The sequence below is a fragment of the Antennarius striatus genome, chromosome 15, assembly GCF_040054535.1.
Source record: "Antennarius striatus isolate MH-2024 chromosome 15, ASM4005453v1, whole genome shotgun sequence".
NCBI classification, from domain to species: domain Eukaryota; kingdom Metazoa; phylum Chordata; class Actinopteri; order Lophiiformes; family Antennariidae; genus Antennarius; species Antennarius striatus.
In genome coordinates this window covers 9,724,602-9,744,706 of record NC_090790.1, presented here as the reverse complement: position 1 = coordinate 9,744,706, position 20,105 = coordinate 9,724,602, and the positions used below count along the sequence as shown (strand labels likewise).

The following is a 20,105-nucleotide window of genomic DNA, read 5'->3' as shown; positions in this document are numbered from 1 at the left end:
TTACTGAACTTCAAACACTAGTATTGAAAAGTATTCTGTATCAGTATGACTTTTTAGCTCATCAATGGGTGTCTGATTTTATCCCCATTTATTCTATTAGGTTGTTTCTATCATCTCTCTCTCCTTTTCCTCTTTCACTCCCTGCACCATGTTGTCCATTGCCTGTGGTTTTACACTGCCTCTTACTCTTCCCTCTCCCTTCCCCCAGCACACCCCTGTCCCCCTACCAAAGGAGTATGATGAAGACTCTCTCATCCCAAGCAGTCCAGCTACAGAGACCTCAGACAACGTCAGCCCCGTGGCCAGCCCCATTCACACTGGGTCAGCTCATCAGATGTTTCTTTAGATGTGTATTTACAGACTTTAGACTTGTGTCTGAACCGTGTGGGAGGAAATGGTCTCATGTGGGTGTCAAGGAATTTTTCTTTCATGTCACTTCTTGTTTTGATGAAATGATAATTACTTTATAATGATCACAGCGAAAAAAGTAATTGTATTCATTCTGTATTTACATACAACCGTGTAATTAGGGTTTCATAAAATAAGTGAACGTTATTTTACCATGTCTTCCTAATGAGTCGGCTTGTGAAAAGCAGAATTTGATATCTTGAGGGGATTAGAAAAAAGATGCACCCTGACAAACACAAGCACACCAGTACACACCAGTACACACCAGTATAAAGCTATTTGTCCAACACATGGTGTTAAATTTTTTAATATCATCTCATTCTTTGGTGGCTGTTCCAGATGTCATGTCCTCCACTGTGTTAGGTTAAAAGAAAAAGATATACTCCTAATAAACCCTATTTTGTCTTGTTTTGCCGTCTCACTGTCTGACTCTCAGCTTCCTGGTGAGTTTCATGGTGGATGCCCGAGGAGGCTCCATGCGAGGCAGCAGACACCACGGCCTGCGAGTCATCATTCCTCCTCGAACCTGCACCGCCCCGACACGCATCACCTGCCGCCTGGTCAAACCTCAGAAACTGACCACGCCTCCTCCTCTGGTGGAGGGGGAGGGGCTCGCAAGCCGCATCATTTCCCTTGGACCTTCCAGTATGCAGTTTCTTGGGTGAGTCAAACGCTTTTGGTTTTTTTGCTCATGTGTAATTTATTTGCAGTAACTCTTTGAAATTTATAATTAGGCATTGATGAGTAATATAAGGCGACAAAAGAAATTTAAATCTATATTTAAGGGGAACACTATCAACAGTTCAAAGCTCAAAGCGGATTTTAACATTTGTTTTCTTATTTATTTTGCAGGCCTGTTATTGTTGAAATCCCCCACTTTGCCTCGCTCGGCCGAGGGGACCGAGAACTTGTGATCCTGCGCAGTGAAAATGGCTCGGTCTGGAAGGAACATCGCAATCGCTATGGTGACGAAGTCCTGGAAACTATTCTGAATGGCATGGATGAAGGTCAGTGTAATGGTGATGACTAGTTTGAGTTAGACATTGCATGGTTGCAGATTTGTCTATCCTAATCTGATTCATGACCCAGTTGTATCAGAGCAAAGACACATGGAGGAGTCATTTATAGAAATGATGTCTCATGACAGCAGCTCTACTGGACATATACAGCAAAACAAGAAAAGGGTATTTACTCTTCACACCCTCTTGTGTGTAGACTTGGAGAGTTATGATGAGCTGGAGAAGAAGAGAATCCGTCGAATCATCTCCACTGACTTCCCCCTATACTTCGCTGTGGTGTCCCGGGTTCAGCAGGAGAGTGATCTCATTGGTCCAGAGGGTGGCCGGCTGACCAGTAAGCTTGTGCCCCACACTGAGGCAATCTTTCCTGAGACGGCTGTCACCAAGAGAGTGAGGCTGGGACTGCAGGTAAGGAGGATAGCTGAAACCAGACCTGTGTGAGTGTGCAGAAATGAAGAAGAGGAGAGTGAAGTGATCATATGGGAAAACAAGGAAAAAATAGATTCTTTTCAGACCTATGATCATTGTTAGTGTGTTTGAGACAATCTAGTGCTCATCAGAATTAACTCAGGACAAAACAGCTGACTGACCTCCATGACACTGTGCTTATTCTGAACATTTCTTTGTCAGATTTGTGAGTAGCTTTTCTACATAACATTTCATTAAGTTAGTTAAATAATCCAATGTTTAAATGAAACCATCAGCTACTCCAAATACATGACATATAAATTAAGAATCAGAAGTTCTTTGATAAATTTTCAAGACTCTTCAGCAATAGAATGAAATATGCAGTTGTAAAAAAATGGCTAAGATATCTTTAAGGATGTTAAAAAGTAATTCCAACTACTACAGGATCTTCCACCAGTTCCTTAAAGCTTTAAAGGCTACATGAAATCTAACTTTGTCACATAATCTATTTTATCATGACTATGATTTTGTGCATTGACAAACAAAACACATTTTGTTTCTCATTTTAACTAAACCCATCACAAGCAAGTAAGAGAAGCTAGGACAAAAAACAGGAATCTCGCTTGAAATAACCAAACTTTACCAACTTCAGTCAGCCTGGAACTCGAATACTGAGCACAGTGAATGAGAAAAAAACAAAACAAAACATTTTCAGGGTATTTAAGATACAATATGACAGCCTTAAAACAGTCTGCAGCATATGATTTAAAGTCCAAACGAGCAGTCAAAGTGAAACTTTTGGCAGATATGTAGCTGACTGCTACTCATCCAGGCCTCCACAGACACACATATGGAAAGTTGGCTCACACTAACTATCTCTGTTCAAACAAAACCTTGTATTTCATAGCAGTGTGCTTATGATGACATTATACGTTCAATATTTATTTCTTTTTTTATCACTTAAGTTTGCATTGTTTATTTGCATTGCCTTTTGAAGCACTGATTTGTCACAGCACTGATGCATGAGTTTTTGCTTTGTCTAATGTTGCTCTGTTTATTTTCCTTTTATCCAGCCATTCATCACTTCTCAGTTCCCTGATTTAAGTTGTGAGCCGCTCTGTCCGAGCTGATGCACTGATCTGAGTTGGGTCAGGTGTGAAATATGAATTGGTTGCATGTGTGAGTATGGTTGTGAGTTTGATGTGTCAATCTTTTCTATCTCCCACCTGTTTACTATCTTTCTAGATTACCTCTGCTTGAGTGTATTTTCCTCTTTTGTTCCGTTCTTCAACTTCATATCCTTTAAACTGTTTGCTCTAATGTCCTCCAATTTAATAACCATTTGTCCTGATGCTTCCACCTCAGGCGCAGCCAATCCCTGATGAGCTTCTAACTCGACAGCTTGGCAACCAAGCGACCTTCAGCCCAGTGGTTACTATTGAGCCACGGCGACGCAAATTTCACCGTCCAATCGGGCTGCGTATCCCTTTACCACCATCCTGGAGGGAGAGCCCTCGTGATGCAGGGGAGGGGGATACCACCAGTTTGCGCCTCCTCTGCAGCGTCATTGGTATGATTAATGTTTAAATTCATCAAAAAAGGAAGATAAAGATTTCCTTAATGTACCTTCACAAAACTCTATATGCATCAAAATGGTTTACGTGAGAATCTGCTAACTAGGTAATCAAAGCATGAATAACATTACGGTTTGTTATTTTGTCAGGTGGCACAGCAGCAGCCCAGTGGGAGGATATCACTGGAACTACCAAGCTGATGTATGCCAACAACTGTGCCAACTTTACCACTAATGTATCTGCAAGGTGAGCATCTGAGAATGAAGGTTAGGTCTTTTTTTGTTGTTGTTGTTATTTCTGACATTTCAGAAAATGTTTCCAGCTTGTTTTGCCACCAATGGATGAATATTTTGCCAACCTACTTAACCTGCGCTTTGCTGCTTTAAAAAAAATCAAACCCCTTCAGTGTTACTGGTATCATGTGACCATGTTTGTCAAGCATGTTCACCTCTGGATAACATGAGGTAACATTAACATATAGCTATGTAATGTAAAAGTAGCTATCCATTAGTATACCGAATTGCCTTTTCTGTACTGTGGTGTCCTCTGACGATAATCTGACATAGATAGTGGTGGTGAATCTCCCTGTCTGTGTAAAGAGAGAAATTAACACAGCCAGGATGTAAATCTAGTTTTAAATACTGTCATACTTGTCTTATAATATTAGTTAATTATACACAGAGATAAATCAAATGTTAACATATTAAATGAAGCTTCAAACTGTCACCTACAGCCCCATCAAGACAAATTCATTGCCAGTCATTTTCGTGTCACCAGTCTCTTGCACACATCTGAACATTAATCAGATTTTTTTTCCTCCACATCTCTCTCCTCTTTCCTTCCTTTTAGATTCTGGCTGGCAGACTGTCCCCGCACAGCAGAGGCGGTGACCTTTGCCAACTTGCTCTACCGAGAGCTGATGTCCGTCCCGTACATGGCCAAGTTTGTTATTTTTGCCAAGATGAACGAGGCGCGGGAGGGACGCTTGCGCTGTTATTGTATGACAGACGACAAGATGGACAAAACTTTGGAGCTACATGAAAACTTCACAGAAGTGGCCCGTAGTCGAGACATTGAGGTGAACGAAAAATAAACAGGAATAGTTGTTAAGTCGTGCAACACATTGGAGTAATTTGTGTAATATGAAATAAATTCTATACTCAGTCTTAGATACATTCCTTTTGCCTCATTAAAAAAGATCCTTCATTTTGAGAGTACGAGTAACATTCTCGTTTAAAAGCTTAGATTCTCTTGTTTTTATGATAATGTTATCACCTCTGCAGCTAATGGAGGGCATGCCACTTCACCTGGAATGTTCTGGAAACCTGGTGCCCATCAGGAAGGCCACCCAGCAGCCGCGCAGCTTTAGCTTCCAGGCCTTCAGAGATAACAGGCTGCCTGTCTCTGTCAAGGTCTGTGTCCACGGGACTGTTTATTTGCCTGCTTCTCTATCAGTCACCACGTGTTCTATGGGTTCTGTGGTTTTGTGAGTCCACCGTGTGAAGGATGATCTCACCATTCCCCTCCTGATCACCCAGATATTCATACCACGCTTTTTGTGTGCTTGCTTTCCATTGTCACATCCGTCATACAGTTAAAGCAAATTTTAAGATTAATAAAGAGTTTAAATTTCGCTCATCACACAGTCAGTGTGAAGGTATACCAACGAAGATTACTGTTATTGACCATTTGTTATAAACTGATAAGTCATTCTATTCTTTTTGTTATATAACATTTTTGGGTAATATCAATTTGAAGTTGTCCCTGATTTTTAATTCCTTCTCTGTTTAATTTTGATTGAATCACCTTTTGGTAAACAAGCCCTAATGAACACCTTCCTCATATGTGATGTAAAGTGTTGCTAAAGAAGTCCCTGTAAAATAAGTGCATCTTTTTTTTTCCGTCAATCATTTCTTACTTTTTATCCTGTTGTGTTTCATCGATTTTATTCAATTCTCCTCCTGCTTCCACCTGTCTTTGTACTGTGCATGCAGTTTTCATGTTCATGTTGTTTGTCTGTCCAAGTGAGGAACTGTTGTTTGGTATCAGATAGATAAATAACCTGATAAAACTCTTGTCGTTAATCAAGCAACAAACAACTTACCAACCTGTCTGTCGACTCTCTGGGTTAACTGTTTGCATGTCCTCTGACTGCTACACTGTCTCGGCCTGCCTTCCTATCTTGCGGCCTTTCCTGTCTGTATGTGTCTGTCTCACTGTCTCTCTTTCTCTCTCTCGCGGTCACTCTGTAACTGTCTGGTCTGACAGACGTCCAGGTAAATGTGAAGGTAAATCTCTCTCTCTCTCACCTGCCTGTGGACTGCGTCCATCCCTGTTTCCCCCCTGCTTCTCGTCCCATGTTACTGCAACACACACGCTCATGATATTGTGGAGGGATCTAATACCCTGTTGATTTGTTTTTCCTTCCCTCTCTTTCTCTCCCATTTTGTCTCCTTTTTGATTCCCTTCGCTCCCTCTTTGTTTACTGTCTTTGAAACTTATCCACCCTCTCTTCCCGTCCTCTATCTGTTTTTTTCTTTTTTCTTTCCATCTTTGTCTTCTCTTTTTCTTTGCCTTCTTATCGACCTGTAATTCTAATATTAGGTCAGAGACAGTAATAAGGACGCCACCGGATTTTTGTCCTTTCTGCGGAAGTGCACAAAATATGAGGACACACAGCATGTACTGTGTAACCTTAACATAGCCATGCCAGCTTGTGTCAAGGTAAGAATATCTTTATTTGTACAGCCAGTTCAATGGGGACATGCTCCAAGAGTTCCAGCAGACATTGACCTTTCACACTAGAAATGAATGACCACACCATCAAATAAAGCATGTGGACAAAACAGAACAGCCTCCTAGCCTATACCCCTAGTAACTGCCTTTTTTATGGATAGCAAAAGAAGTTCATAACATTAATGATTGAATATAAATTATAGTTAAGAAACTTTGTCCACCACATGGTTGAAATGTTTCACAGCAAGATGTCTGTGGAGATTCTCAGTCATCAAAGTTATGGTAGGTCTTTAGATTGATTTAAGTCAATTGGACTGAAAGAAAAGCTAGAAGAGATTTTGCCTCTCATCCTAGAACTGAACAGTTCTGAACTGAAGATGTCTCATGGATGACAGGTGAGACACATGCAAGTTTTTTCTGCAGTCCCTGTGACTTAATTTAACAGTCCTGTCACAGCAAGTGACGCTGTAGATTACTGACATCTAGTGGCTGGATGTGGTATTACGACCACTCTACACAAGTTCAAGTAGGCAGTCATGTTATGTTTCATTCTTTTAGTCTCTTGGCTATATAGTTATGTTTATACTATTTTCACACATTTCTGTTAATACAAGCAATAACTGATCAAATGAAAAACAGTTCCTGATGGTAATTACAAGGTGAAGGAACTTTGCTTCGCACAGACCTCCTGTTCGCCAAATATTTTCCATCTAGATTTTTTTTTTTTTAATTCTTGGAAAAATAAGGCTATTCATCATTTTTAATATTGCCCTGAGGCTGTTTCACCGCAATGCCACCAATCCACATGCAGTACAATAACCACATGTATTACACCCCCCCTTCTGTTTTGGTGGTGACAGCATGTTGAAGAGCTATGGAGACCTTGGAACATTTCTGTGACCACTACTGATCACATGCCCCTTTTCAACCATAGTGGGAAAAAAATAGCACTTAACACTGAGCCTGGAGTGGCTTTGGTAAATCCTTTCTCCAGTGAGGCAGCAGAGTGCATGCTTATAGCAAAATCTAAACATGATAAATGGTCTTTCAGAGACAAATACTGTACACAAAACATGAGTCTCCATCCAGTCAGCGATCATCTGTTCAGTCCATGCCATAAAAATCAATGATCTGTGACTTTACTCTCTATATCAAATAATAATAGAATAGTGATAAACTAATGAAATAATATAGTCTTATATTATAATAAAATAATAATCTAAGCAATAATAAAATAAATACTATTAAATATGCTATAGCTCAGTAAAATTAAACTCTTAAAAATTTTAAATAACAATTGAGAAGATTCACGTGGAGATGAACAATGGGGAGTTAAACCCAGATTTTGGCTTTACATCAAAAGATCACAAGACTATAAGGCCACATTTCACACGTCCACAGGATTGCTACTAAATCAAGGCATTAGGAAAACCATTACCACCAAAACAAATGAAAGTTGATACACGATATTCACATGACTTTTCGTTGTACCAGAAGTCAATCAAACCTGTGAATAGTGCAAACATCCTCCAGGCCTAACATTGGGGGTCACACTTTGGTGATGCAATAATAATTCTGAGCTCATTTTTTGATGATTTTATATCTGTTCATTCTAAGGTTGTTGGAAGTGAGGAGCGCAGACGAACCTTGACCCCCCTCGCCCTGAGGGAGCGCTACAGTGCACTGAATGAGCCTGGTTTGGGTGAGTCCTCCGCTACCTGAACCTCAGTCCTCCCCTGATTTATACACAGCTGAGACGGGCCCTGAATGTTGAACTATCCACAATCCTTAACTTCCCACTCTGCTCTTTCTATTCCATCTCGATGTTTCTTTAGCATGAATGGCACAAAGACTGAGCCTTGTATGCAATGCACTGCTCTGCAGTATGCCCAGGTCTTCTTTGTTGTGCAGTTACAGGAAATCCTGTTGAATGTGTCGCCAACAGATGAGCAGCAGCCCCCCCCTACCCCCAACATGACCCAAAATAGCTCCATGGCACATGAAGTATTAGCCTTTCCTTTTTTCAGTGCCTGGTAGCTATGATAACAGATGAATGACTACTGCGATTGGTTTGCATGGCGCTGGTGTCTCCACTGCGATTTCCATTGGCATGGCATCAGCTACTGTTAGCTTTAGCACTGTAGCTTAGCACTGGGAATGGGCAGGACCTCGCAGTGGAGCTAGACAGAGGAGTCCTTGTGCTGATTGGCCGCCGGTCGTTTTGACTGGTTTAAATGTCACTGATGACGGGCTGGTTAAAGGTAAAAGGCCTTTTCTGTCTATGAAGTGCACAGCGCTGCTGCATTGCACCTCTGTCCCTCTGTAGTGGTTACTGAATGCTATACTGTGACAGGTGGGACTTTTACCTGAATGAACCCCAAATTCTGACCTATCCTGTATATATAGTGTGTTTACTCCTCAAAAAGGATTTGGATAATCTGGATTATTTCTGGGTATTGCTTATTTCCTTCAACAGAGTGATGCTTTTTTTCACGGTAAGTATTGTTGTTAATAATTATAAATGTACTTCTATTATAAATCAGAGGCATTATATATTGTAGCACTTGTTAGAACACAGTTATATTTATCTGCATACTCAAGATCAAGCAGTGGAAAGCTGTAGATACCTCATTGTCTAAATATTAATTTGGATTTACTCAGTTGATTTCTTTCAAATTAGAGAAGTTACACAAACCTTAGTTTGGTAAAGTTACACTGTTTTGGTGACATTGGAGTTTCTCTTTTCTATTTAGCCACAGTGAACGCCATGGAAAGGACTGAGATCAAGATCAACATCATATCTGAGCAGCTGGGTTTGAGTTGGGCAGGTTAGTGATCAGAATGTGATCAGAGGATCTGTCCACACGTTGTAGCTGTGTGTCTTGGTTTGTTTTACTATCGATCTTCTGTCGACGTCCATTCGACAGAGTTGGCGCGTGAGCTTCAGTTCAACGTGGACGACGTCAACAGGATCCGTGTGGAGAATCCAAACTCCCTGCTAGACCAAAGCTCAGCTCTGCTCAACCTGTGGGCCAGCAGAGAAGGCAAACGGGCCAAGAGTGAGTAAAGACACACTCATGCTGCTGCTCTGAGAAGAGAACCATTAATACACTCTGTCCCTCACGTGTTCCCTCTCAGTGGAGAGGCTTTACTCCGCCCTGAAAAGCATCGACCGTGCAGACATCGTCACCTCTCTGGAGGGTCAGAATCCACAGCCTGCTCCCGGCTCTTTAGAGGAGGGTGCCTGTCGACTCAGCGACCGCGACTCCACCCTGCTGTCCCCCAGTGTCATCAATGGTAAGACCACACATCAAACACCAAAGAAACACAGAAGAGTTTGCTTACATTTGGCTTTAACACATTGTTACCTTTAAACATCTTCCCCACTTTAAAATGTTTTACAAATATATGCATGTAAACTCCTTTGATTGTACCATGATGATCTGGAGTGGTCACAACTGCTACACTTATTAACTACTGTTACTATTACTCGAATGCATATGTAGTGGTCATTGTGGCGGGTGTTAGTTAGCGCTACTAAAAATCTGAGACATGATTCCCTAGCAGGATATGGGAACTGGTTTTCTCTACTCTTCTCCCCGCTGAAAACCCCTTTACTTGCCTGTGAGAGTGGGTAACAGCCATTCTACCTTGTCTCTGTTGCTCTACAAGAGGTCACGGATACAAGGTCACTGCGCCTAGTGCACAAGCCACAAGTTATTAGACCTCCGTTTTTCAGGAGGGGTAAGTTGAAGCTGAACCTGGGGCTGCATGGTGGTTTGCTGCTCATGATATGTACATGATGATGATAATGATGATGATGATAATGATGATGATGATGATGATGGATCTCAAATGATGTCTCTCAGGCCTGAGAATGGTATCATTGTCTCACCACAAACTCCTGGCCTTTTGCAGCATGCACTAACACTGGCTGTGTGCATTCCTCACTGAGGCACAAGTCATTGCAGTTTCACTGACGCACCTCACGCCTCATTCCGGAGCTCTTAACATGATGGATGTCATTCTTTATCTAATATGAGAAAGGAGAGTAACTAGCAGGGTTTTAATATTCAAAACAGGCTAACTCTTTACGTGTGGGAAATTCCTGATCTTTCATTTTAGATAATTTGTACAGATTAAGTGGGTTTGTGCGTCTGTCTCACACACACTAACACACACACACACACACACACACACACACACACACACACACACACACACACAAACACACACACACACAAAAACGCACATACATACATGTCTGGGACGGATACACTAGTCAGAAGTGGTAGTAGTAGACAGATGATAGCGTGCTCTGGGCCTTCATACATTGTTTCTATCCTTCCCTCTTTCAGTCTCTCTCTTTCTTTCCCTGAGAAGAAGACAGAATCTCACCTCTGACTGAGTCTGATGAACTTTTGTCTTTTGCTCAGGACAATCTCCCTTTCTGTCCTGACTTCCATCTTTCTCTGTGACGTCATATCTGCTGGCCAACCGCCCTCCTCCTTCTCCCCTCTCCTGCTCTTCTCCCTCACAGCTCTTCCTGTCTGACCTCTGACCTCATGTGACCTCATGTTGACCTCTGGGCCGCCTCCTCTTCTCTTTTCATGTTATTTTCCTGCGCTCCTCCCTCATTCAGCCGAGGGAGGGCCCTCTCCTCCTCTTCTCTCAGTCCAGCTCTATGTGTGTTCTACAGTTTGTGCATGTGCATGCTGCATGCTTCGCTGTTATCTGCTTGTATGTGTGACGTGTGTGTGCGTGCGTGCGTGTGTGTGTGTGTGTGTGTGTGTGTGTGTGTGTGTGTGTGTGTGTGTGTGTGTGTGTGTGTGTGTGTGTGTGTGTGTGTGTGTGTGTGTGTGTCTGTGTGACCAGTTTTTGTGTGGGAGGACTTTCTAAAACAAAATCAATTTTGCCTTTTTGACTCTGGTATCTTAATGTGCATGGCATGCGTTCACCGTGGAACATTTACTTCACATTATAAAACATTTATTGTTAAATCATTGTATTTCACTTTTTTGATGCTGTTTTAACAAAAAAATGCTGTTTTTGTTTTAATTACTAGTAAACGGTGTGTTTTAAGGCTCTGCTGTAATACACTGTCCAGCTGTATGACACCTGATGTTTAATACACAACATTTCCGTGACATGATGTCTTTCATTCATGGGCAAAATAGCTGTAAATTACTCTCAAAAAATTTTTTTTTCCTTAATTAACTTAAAGTTTGATGTTCATTGAATATTTAATTACAATTCCCAAATCTGTGTTTTGCCCACGTCTGACTGCAAACTCACTCTTAACATTGTTTTATTGCTGACTCCCAGCAGGCATAGCGCTGTGGGGTGTGTGTGATAATAGATCCACACCGTTGAAACTCACCTGTGACCCCAAAATGTGTGTCATCACCTGTAATTCAATGTGTGCAGTATTGTGTGTGTACGTGTATGTGTGTGTGTGTGTGTGTGTGTGTGTGTGTGTGTGTGTGTGTGTGTGTGTGTGTGTGTGTGTGTGTATGTCTGTATAGTGGTCGTGTGAGTAGCGTGTCGTGCAGTGTGCTATCTTTTTGTTTCTCTCTGTAGAGTGTGTTTGTGTTTCCCTCACACCCTGTGCCTCTGACACCTTCTATGTGTTTGTGTGTGTTATGTTAAATAGTAGAAGTGAAGGGAAAGGCTAACCCAGACTCATCCAACTCATTCTAATCCTCATCCTAATCCTGACTCATTCTTCTCTCTTCACCTCATTCTGCCAGCACTCATCCTCTTGGCCTTGTATCATCCCAGAATCAAAGACACACTAACTCACAAAAAATAGTATTACTGTAGTTACATAGTAAAGAAATATTTCACCCATTAGCACATGAATTCTTTACTGCTCACGTCATTTTAATGTAATTTATGGTAGAACAGATTCTGATTTAAAATCTAAAAAGCATGAGGGAGAAATCTTTATATTACTTCATCCAGTCATTTTCTTCTTTTAGATGAGCCCCCAAGGGCTGCAATAGATCATCATCTTGATGAACAATTCAAATTGTAGTCGTATTTTTTGTGAAAACATTGTTCATGACAGATTACTGCAGTTCATCAGACACGAGATAAATCATTGTTACACAGGAATCCCTCTCAGTCGGGGTGTGGACGAGAAAATCACAGGAAATACTAGTATTTTAATATGTTATATTATTTTATTTTAAAAGTGTCATTTGTGAAAGCTGTTTGTATATATAAAGAATTTCTACAACACGCACTAGAATATAAATGTGTTTGGATTTGAGATGTTTGTGTTTTTAGTTTTTGTCAGTCTTTCTCATAGGGTGGAATTTTGTTTTAATGTTCTGATTAAAAATAGTGTTAATTCATCTTCACTTTGTTTTTGGGTGACATGCACCTTTACCGTCAAAAGTTCACCTAACTTCATTCATCTAAACTCATTAATACAGTTTATCATAGTAAATGTCCTCACAATGAATCATCAGTCCAAACAAAAAAACACAACATAGAGATTAGATTAAATATATGTGGGGTTTATTTTTCTAAATATTTGGTTTAACTACAAAATAAACTCTGAAAGTTGAATGTTTTGGTATTTGACGTTAACTTTTTGTTGAATTCACTAAGAAACTTATTAGAAGAAAAAAAAAAGAATAATCAAACATAAAGTGGCGTGTCGGACTTTTGATTACCAGGAAGCGCTTCAGCATGTCATTCGTGTAAGTGTGGTGGAATACATCAATGGCTTAAAGTTTGGCTTGGCTTCTACATCCCGCAAGGATAAAATTAATTCAGCAGAGTTAGAAATATAAAATTTACATTACAGTCCTACAGTATTGTATTTAGTTTGTGTTGTTCTTATATTTTGTTATTATTTCTGGTGAGTCTTAAGGAATAGCACTTTCGTGTGTAGACCTAAAATGGTGATCATAGATTGAAATTTAATAATGACTTATTCAGTTTACAAACAGCCTCTCAGAACCAATTGTGTTCGTAGGTTGAGGACTATACCTGTACAACTGAATGTATTTAGAATTTCTTTGTGTACTTGACAGTTTGCTTATGTGTGTGTCCTCATGTTTTGCCACTATGTGAGATCTTGGCAATCAAACCAGTGTAAAAAATATGTATTTACGGTACATATATATACTGTTGAAGCTTATTTTCTGCGTTTTACTGCCTTCATTGTCCAGCAAAAATTTTTTTTTTTAAATCTTCTGTCTTTTATTTTATGTTTATTAGTTTCAATTGAGCAGCAGTGTGTGTGGTGTGTGCGTGTGTGCGTGTGTGTGTGTGTGTGTGTGTGTGTGTGTGTGTGTGTGTGTGTGGGGAGAGAGGGTACTGTCTGAGAGCAGTACGATGACGTTTATTTGGATGCTTGGGGTGCTGACACATGATGCATGACTCTGAACTTGAACTACAAGGAGATGCAAGAACAACTTGCATTTCCCTCTGCAGACTCTTCAAGACGCTGCTGATTCCCACGCAGGAACACGGGTTGGAACGATAGTATGGACATTGTAGCACACATCACAGTGTTTGTATTGCAGCAGGGTTGTTACGAAAAATCATAGATTATTCAAAACTAACGTCTGTCTCCACACAACGCATATGAACGCATATTTGTCATACTCAGATTTCTAACGTACAGCAATTCTTTTTAGATAATGAATTGACTGAATAGAAATCCAAAATTGCTGCAATGAGCATCTCACTTCAAACCCTTTTCTGGGATGGTTAACAACTTAGAGTTTTATATCGTGCCAACCCCACAATCACTACACTCTAAAAGTCCAGATGTGCATGTTTTTTCTTCTTCTGAAGGACTTACTTGAGCCCTGCACCATTCATAGACAATGGATGATACACCAAACGCCTTTAACCCTCACCTCACTATTACTGCCATGTCCCAATGACAAGAAAGGAAAGAGGAATAATGGAAATCAATGTTCTTACCTTATAAAGTAACAATCTGTTCCCTTTCACACTATTGAAACGGACTGGAGGATGTCTTTATCCGAGATTTGTGGACTCTTTCATCCAGATTTGATTCTTTCCTGGTGCATTGGGACAGGGCTGATCACCACTGTTTTCTCGTGAGTTGGAGAAACAGTCGTTCCTGCCCCCCTCCTCCCTTTGGCTGTGCCTGCCTGGTGTTAGTCTCTCTCTTGTCTCGCCCCTGTCCACCCTCCAGGTTATGGGCTGGTGCAGGAGGAGCTGCTGTCCCCAGCCTCTATGCAGTACAGCTTACCCTCTCCACTGAGCACCGAACCTTACTGGCAGGAAGTTTCCAGCCTGGAGTGCGCCCCTATTGCTACCACCGAAGAAGACACGTTAATGGAGATGTCGGACGTTCAGGTGTGGCCAGCAGGGGTCAGCCCCTCGCTGGTTACCGTGGAGGACTCGTCACTGGAGGGCAGCAGCCGGGCTGACGACTCCGAAGGCGCCACGCTCTCCCTTCCCTGCAGCTTGGGTCGTCCGAGCAGCGGAGCCAGCGGTGCCAGCGGCTCCATCATGGAACTAGAAGAGGAGGAGGAGGAGGAGGAGGAGGAAGGAGAGGTAGAGGAGGAGGAGGCACCACAGGAGCCAGAAACGGTACTGGCAGAAAGGGACAGGGTGAGGGCCAGTGGCGCCGTCCCCAAGGTCAACCTGAACGGGCAGCTGGGAGGTCAGAGGTCAGACGGCAGGAGAGGGGAGGCTCTCGCTACAGGAAGAGGAAAAAAAGTAGGAGGTGGAGGTGTAGGCCTCGGTTCAGTGGAAGGGGTTTCTGTTGTTGCAGGCCAGCAAGTGTACGCCCAGCGGTGTGAGGTGTCGGGACTGAGTCGGGCTGCAGATCATAACGGAGATAACCGGTTCGTCTGCTGTTACATATCTCAGTGATCATCATTTCTTGTCTTTCCTTATCTTTGCTTTTGGATTTATTCTCCATTTTCTCTCCAGGGTGGTCGGAGGTGGAGCGTTTCAACCTTACATACCAGACAAGGACTCCCTGCAGGGCTGGGTGGGCTCTGTCTCCTCGGGACACAGCGTGCCCGGCCTGCACGCCGCCCAGGAGGCTCTGCTGAATCCGGTGTGTGACACGGGTTACTCGTATGTGCTGCGGGGGCACCGGCAGGGCTCACAGTCCTTTGACAGGGGGCTGGGGTTTTGTCAACATGTTTGGGAACAGGAGCTGAGGCGGGGGCCAGGTCAGGTTGCTGCGCCGAGGGGGAAACATCTTTGTCCATCCCTTTTTTCAAATTGTAAAATGGGAAGGAGCTGTTCGACTTGATTTTAATATTTTTTTAAATGTTTTTGCTTGCGACCATCAACAGATTTTAGTCTCACGGAACACTGAATCATCAAAATGGATTATTTTGATGGAGTCACAGAAACAGACCATAATGATGGGTTGTGTGGTGCAACTAATGGGCAATTCTCAATGCTTTTGTTTTTTTTGGCCTTTTTACATTTTTTTTAACATTTGTGGAAGAAAACTATTTTTATAGCGCACCAATAAGAAAGTAACTTTTAATGTGTAACTGAGTAACTTTTAATGTGTAAACTGTGTTGTTTTTGTGCAGAAAGAGGAGAAAGGGGAGCAGGCTGCTGAGACACAGTTTGTTTCTGAGCGTGGAACCGCACTTGCTCGAAAGGTGAATGTCATGATTTCATCATCAGCGCCCAATATGCAGGTAGAAATTTGGATAAATGAGTAGGCTTCTTGTGTCTGGATACGTACAGAGGCTTCAGAAATTAACTGGTCCGAGTCTAAGTATTCTTTCCTTCCCTATTCCCTCCTTCCTTGCTCCAGGTGGCGCTGGATGTGAGGAAGGGTGCTCAGTCAGTGCAACGTACCAGTCAACGCAGAGTTAAACACTGAAATATATAGTCACCAGTCCTCCAGGTAAAGGACAGCAAACAAATACTTGTGCATCCAAATGCTTGGATAGAAAAGAAACCTGTATGGCAACATATAAGAATTTGCTAGAGCTCAGAAAGGTTCTGTTCTTCTCCATTAATGCACATCATTAGAGCTCCAGAGGCAGCATTCATTTCACTCTCATCATAGAGTTCAGTGGGAATGAGAGTGTTTCATATCTTAATGATGTCTCTTTGTTTTCTAGGGAAGCAACTGCCAAAACATCCCCCACAAAAACACAACCAGACAGCAGAGGAAAACAAGCAAGGGGGGAGAGAAAAAAGTGAAAGAAAGGCAAAGAAGTGCAGACTACGAAAATGACAAACAGAACCATCCTCCACGTCTGAACACGGACCGCTGCAGAAAAAAAGTGACGGAAAAAAAAAAGAGGAGTTCAACTTGTAGTTTTATAACATTTGTAAAGAAAAATATCAACTAAACTAAGGCATGATGGTTCTTTTTTTACATAAATGTCGGTAAATAACCAAGAAAAAAAAGTGACAAAAAGTGCTTCCTGTGAACTGTAAACGCATGATGACTGCTGGTGCATGCCCTTTGACCTTTTGAACTGTCATTATCCACAAACTGAAGGGGTACAAGGTGTGGGGCTGGCCCGCAACTGGGCTCCAGGCCGTTTTGAGGACTGTATCCCACCCAGCCCCACCTGGAGAGACAAAACAAGTGAAGTCCAGTAACACTAGAGCCAAAAAAAAAAGTCCCTCAGTGGATGGTTTTGTAAACTTGCTAAGCTTCAGCTGAGCCTACCAACGCTTCTTACTGGACCAATCCCCCTTCTATTCTCAATGAGATATATGCACTCTATGCTACGTGGACATGTGTCAATGCGTGTACGTGTGTGCGTGTATTCTTCTCTATCGCATGTGTTACCTGCTTCTGGCTTAGCGCTGAGCCCCGCCTCGCGATTTGGCTCGCTTCGCCCTGTGATGTCACGGCGAGCTCAGCGCTGGAATGAGAAAGCTTCCGTGCTGCCCTGCGTTTCTGTCCCTGTGCGCTGGCGTCTTTTCATTTGTGGATCGTCTCTTGTTATTCGTTTCTTTTAAACTTGTCCGCCTTGGTTCGAAGAATCGTCCAACCTTGGTAAGGAGCTGAAGCTCTGTCACCCCTTGTGTTCACAGGGGAAATGTGATTTTCAGACAACGGGGAATGTTTTCTCTGGAAGGAGTTTGGGTTGCTTGATCGCACTGTGCAGCAGCTCTACAACACCAAGATCAACATTTTCTTCCTTTGAGACCTTTTCTACCTTCTTCCATTATTCCTCTAGTAGCGCATGTCACCTCAACTCACAGCCTTCATCAGTAGCATCAGTCAATATGCAGTAAAATCATCCTTCAACATCTGCTCCAAATGTTGAAAACACTGAGAAAATCTTTGTGTGCTCCTCTCTTTATCTGTCTGCAACGGATGCAAACGCTGGTACATCCAATTGGATGAAGATCCGACTCATCTGAGGATGTAGCCCAGAGCATTCCCAAAGCACCCCCAAAAAAAGTAGCGCGATGGTACGACAACATGTGAATGTGACAAGACAGCGAGGCAGCACTGTGATTGTCTTAACACCGACCCCAGACTCGTGAATTATGAAGACACGCAAACGTTCATATTTGCAAACAGACGCATGCACATACATGATCGGAAGCACATCTCATCATTATGTAATAATTACCTGCTCAGAACTTTTTTTTTTCTTTGGGGGGGGGTGACTTTTTTTGAGATAGCTACAGCAATAACACATAACAAGAGCACAGAAGATGGAACCCAGGGTTCTTTTTAATCATCAAACCTAAAGTTGGGACTGATTGAACCCAGATCAGGAGGAAACGAGTCAAAGATGACAAATCGATGCAAGATTGGGTGACTTAGCTGTAGCAGCGGGAGGGATTATTATTATTATTTACAGCACCGAACGTAGCAAAATGTAAACCAGGATATGTTAACAGATACCTAATGAAGAGTCAGTATGGTACAAACCAGCTGACTACTCCTTCTTTTTCAGTTATTTAGTTTAACGTTGCTTGTTTCATCTCCAAAACTTTTGCTTTATGCAGATTCCCAACTGCTGCACTACGGAGGGGTCATGTCATAGTAGCACACTTTTCCTGAAAATCAGAATAAAACATTTAAGTACTGTAAATGCTACTGTAGCCTGAATGAGTGAGACACCAAATGAATGAATGGACACTTTAATTACACATTACACAAAATGCACATATTTTCCCTTCCCAGTCTGTGCACATGATAGCCTCCACTGACACAGCACATGTTTCTGATTACATATCACATGTTTTCCACTGTTACTCCACTCAGGTTTTCAGTTCTGCTCTGTCAGAATCAATAATGTTTTTGTTTCTATGTTTTCTTCTCTCCAAAGACGAGTGACGGACAATAAAAGGAGTTCAGGATGAAACCTGAGGGTCATTTGAGATGGGATAGGGATGCATGAGGGGGTTTGGTGGGACTTTGTGAAGCAAAACGACAACTCTCTCTCGCTGTGTGTGTGTGTGTGTGTGTGTGTGTGTGTGTGTGTGTGTGTGTGTGTGTGTGTGTGTGTGTGTGTGTGTGTGTGTGTGTATGTGTGTGTGTGTGTGTGTGTGTGTGTGTGTGTGTAAGCTCCCCGGGAGGCAATGTGACAGCTTTGTTTAGAGGACACACTCATATGTTTCCTGTGGGCTGCTAATATAACACGGTTTATACAGTGTTTTACCGGTATTTGATTTTTATTTGACCTTTTTTTGGTACAACTTCTGTAATCATATCAAAGGGTTTTTTTTGTCATAAGTCAAGGTTTTAAATCTGAGCTGTGAATCCAGTCAGGATACACACACTCTACTTTTACTATGTTTAAATTCATGCACTTTTTGAATGATGCAGATCTGTGACTCCCTCAATTTCTAGTGTGATTCATCTTGTTCTGTATCAGCACAAGAGAAATGTCAGATCTATTAAGTTTAGAAGATTTTTAATAAATAAAATCTACTTAATCTCATTTTAAAGTTATAGTCCTTAAGATTTTTACCACACCAAAATACACCATTTGTTTTAGCAGCATTCTGTTGGTGTTTTAGCAAGAAATATCTCTTCTTGACAGAGTGCTCAAAACGATCCAGCAGGATTTTGCTCACAAGCAAAAAGGATTTAAAGGACATCATGCTTCCGTTTGCTGGACATGACGTAGATGACAAACACTGTGTGTTTGTCATCTACATAATATGAGAAACAACATTCAATTAACATTTCTGAGCAAAAGATGATATTAAATTTGTCAGATCCTGACTTTGACTTTGGTGTCGTCCTAAATCCTGGTTGGAGCAAAGGCTGCAGACGTCATTAAATCACACAAGGCTGAAATCTTAAGGATTAGAACTGTGACTGTAAGTCATCCAGTTGATTATCTTGCAGTTCTAAAATCAAACAATCACTTCATAAGTTAAGAGAAACTGTGTGCAGTCTTGTTATACAAAATGACTTACATTACTCAGTGAACCTTGGCTCTATGACGAATTCAACTACACCATATAATATGTGTTTATAAAGAGTGTGTGTGTGTGTGGGGGGGGGGGGTTATGAGTTGAATCTGGCAGAAGAAGGGAAGACCGTTTAAACCTTGCTTGAGAAAACGTGTAACCAACAAGGATGTGCTTTAAAGAGTATTGTAACATTTTAACCATTGCGACGAATAAAAATCACCTATACTCCTTTAGAATGGATACATGACAATGTAAATGCAATATCATATTACTATATCTTAAGGAATGCAACTGCGCACATGCACAAAAGATGTTTTTAATAAAATATATGTATAAATATATGACAAAATATATTTAATTAGAATGCTATGCACCCTCATAGAGTTGTTATGGATGTTCTTTAAGCGTTATGTAGACTAGGCCAATGCCCACATCATGGGGAATGTAGAGGCTTTGTAGCTATGAACACTTGTTTTCTTTTCTTTTGTATTTTCCTGGAGAGAGGACAAACAAATGTGAATATATATACAAGCCTTTAAATCAGAATCATTCTGCCATGAAGATATGTATAGATCATCTTACC

General features: G+C 41.6%; 1 protein-coding gene across 1 annotated transcript in view; it reads left to right on the top strand.

The window, feature by feature from the left end:
- The window catches only part of LOC137608133 (ankyrin-1-like), a 62,856-nt gene extending 42,751 nt beyond the window's left edge, over positions 1-20,105 (top strand). The window contains exons 26-43 of the mRNA XM_068334210.1: positions 209-321; positions 845-1,069; positions 1,261-1,415; positions 1,624-1,835; positions 3,201-3,405; positions 3,559-3,655; positions 4,259-4,487; positions 4,693-4,821; positions 6,014-6,133; positions 7,763-7,847; positions 8,899-8,973; positions 9,073-9,204; positions 9,284-9,442; positions 14,331-14,988; positions 15,077-15,206; positions 15,700-15,771; positions 15,930-16,022; positions 16,243-20,105. Of these exons, the coding sequence (XP_068190311.1) occupies positions 209-321; positions 845-1,069; positions 1,261-1,415; positions 1,624-1,835; positions 3,201-3,405; positions 3,559-3,655; positions 4,259-4,487; positions 4,693-4,821; positions 6,014-6,133; positions 7,763-7,847; positions 8,899-8,973; positions 9,073-9,204; positions 9,284-9,442; positions 14,331-14,988; positions 15,077-15,206; positions 15,700-15,771; positions 15,930-15,998 (2,865 nt within the window). The 3' untranslated portion in view covers positions 15,999-16,022; positions 16,243-20,105. The remainder of the gene's footprint in view (positions 1-208; positions 322-844; positions 1,070-1,260; positions 1,416-1,623; positions 1,836-3,200; positions 3,406-3,558; positions 3,656-4,258; positions 4,488-4,692; positions 4,822-6,013; positions 6,134-7,762; positions 7,848-8,898; positions 8,974-9,072; positions 9,205-9,283; positions 9,443-14,330; positions 14,989-15,076; positions 15,207-15,699; positions 15,772-15,929; positions 16,023-16,242) is intronic.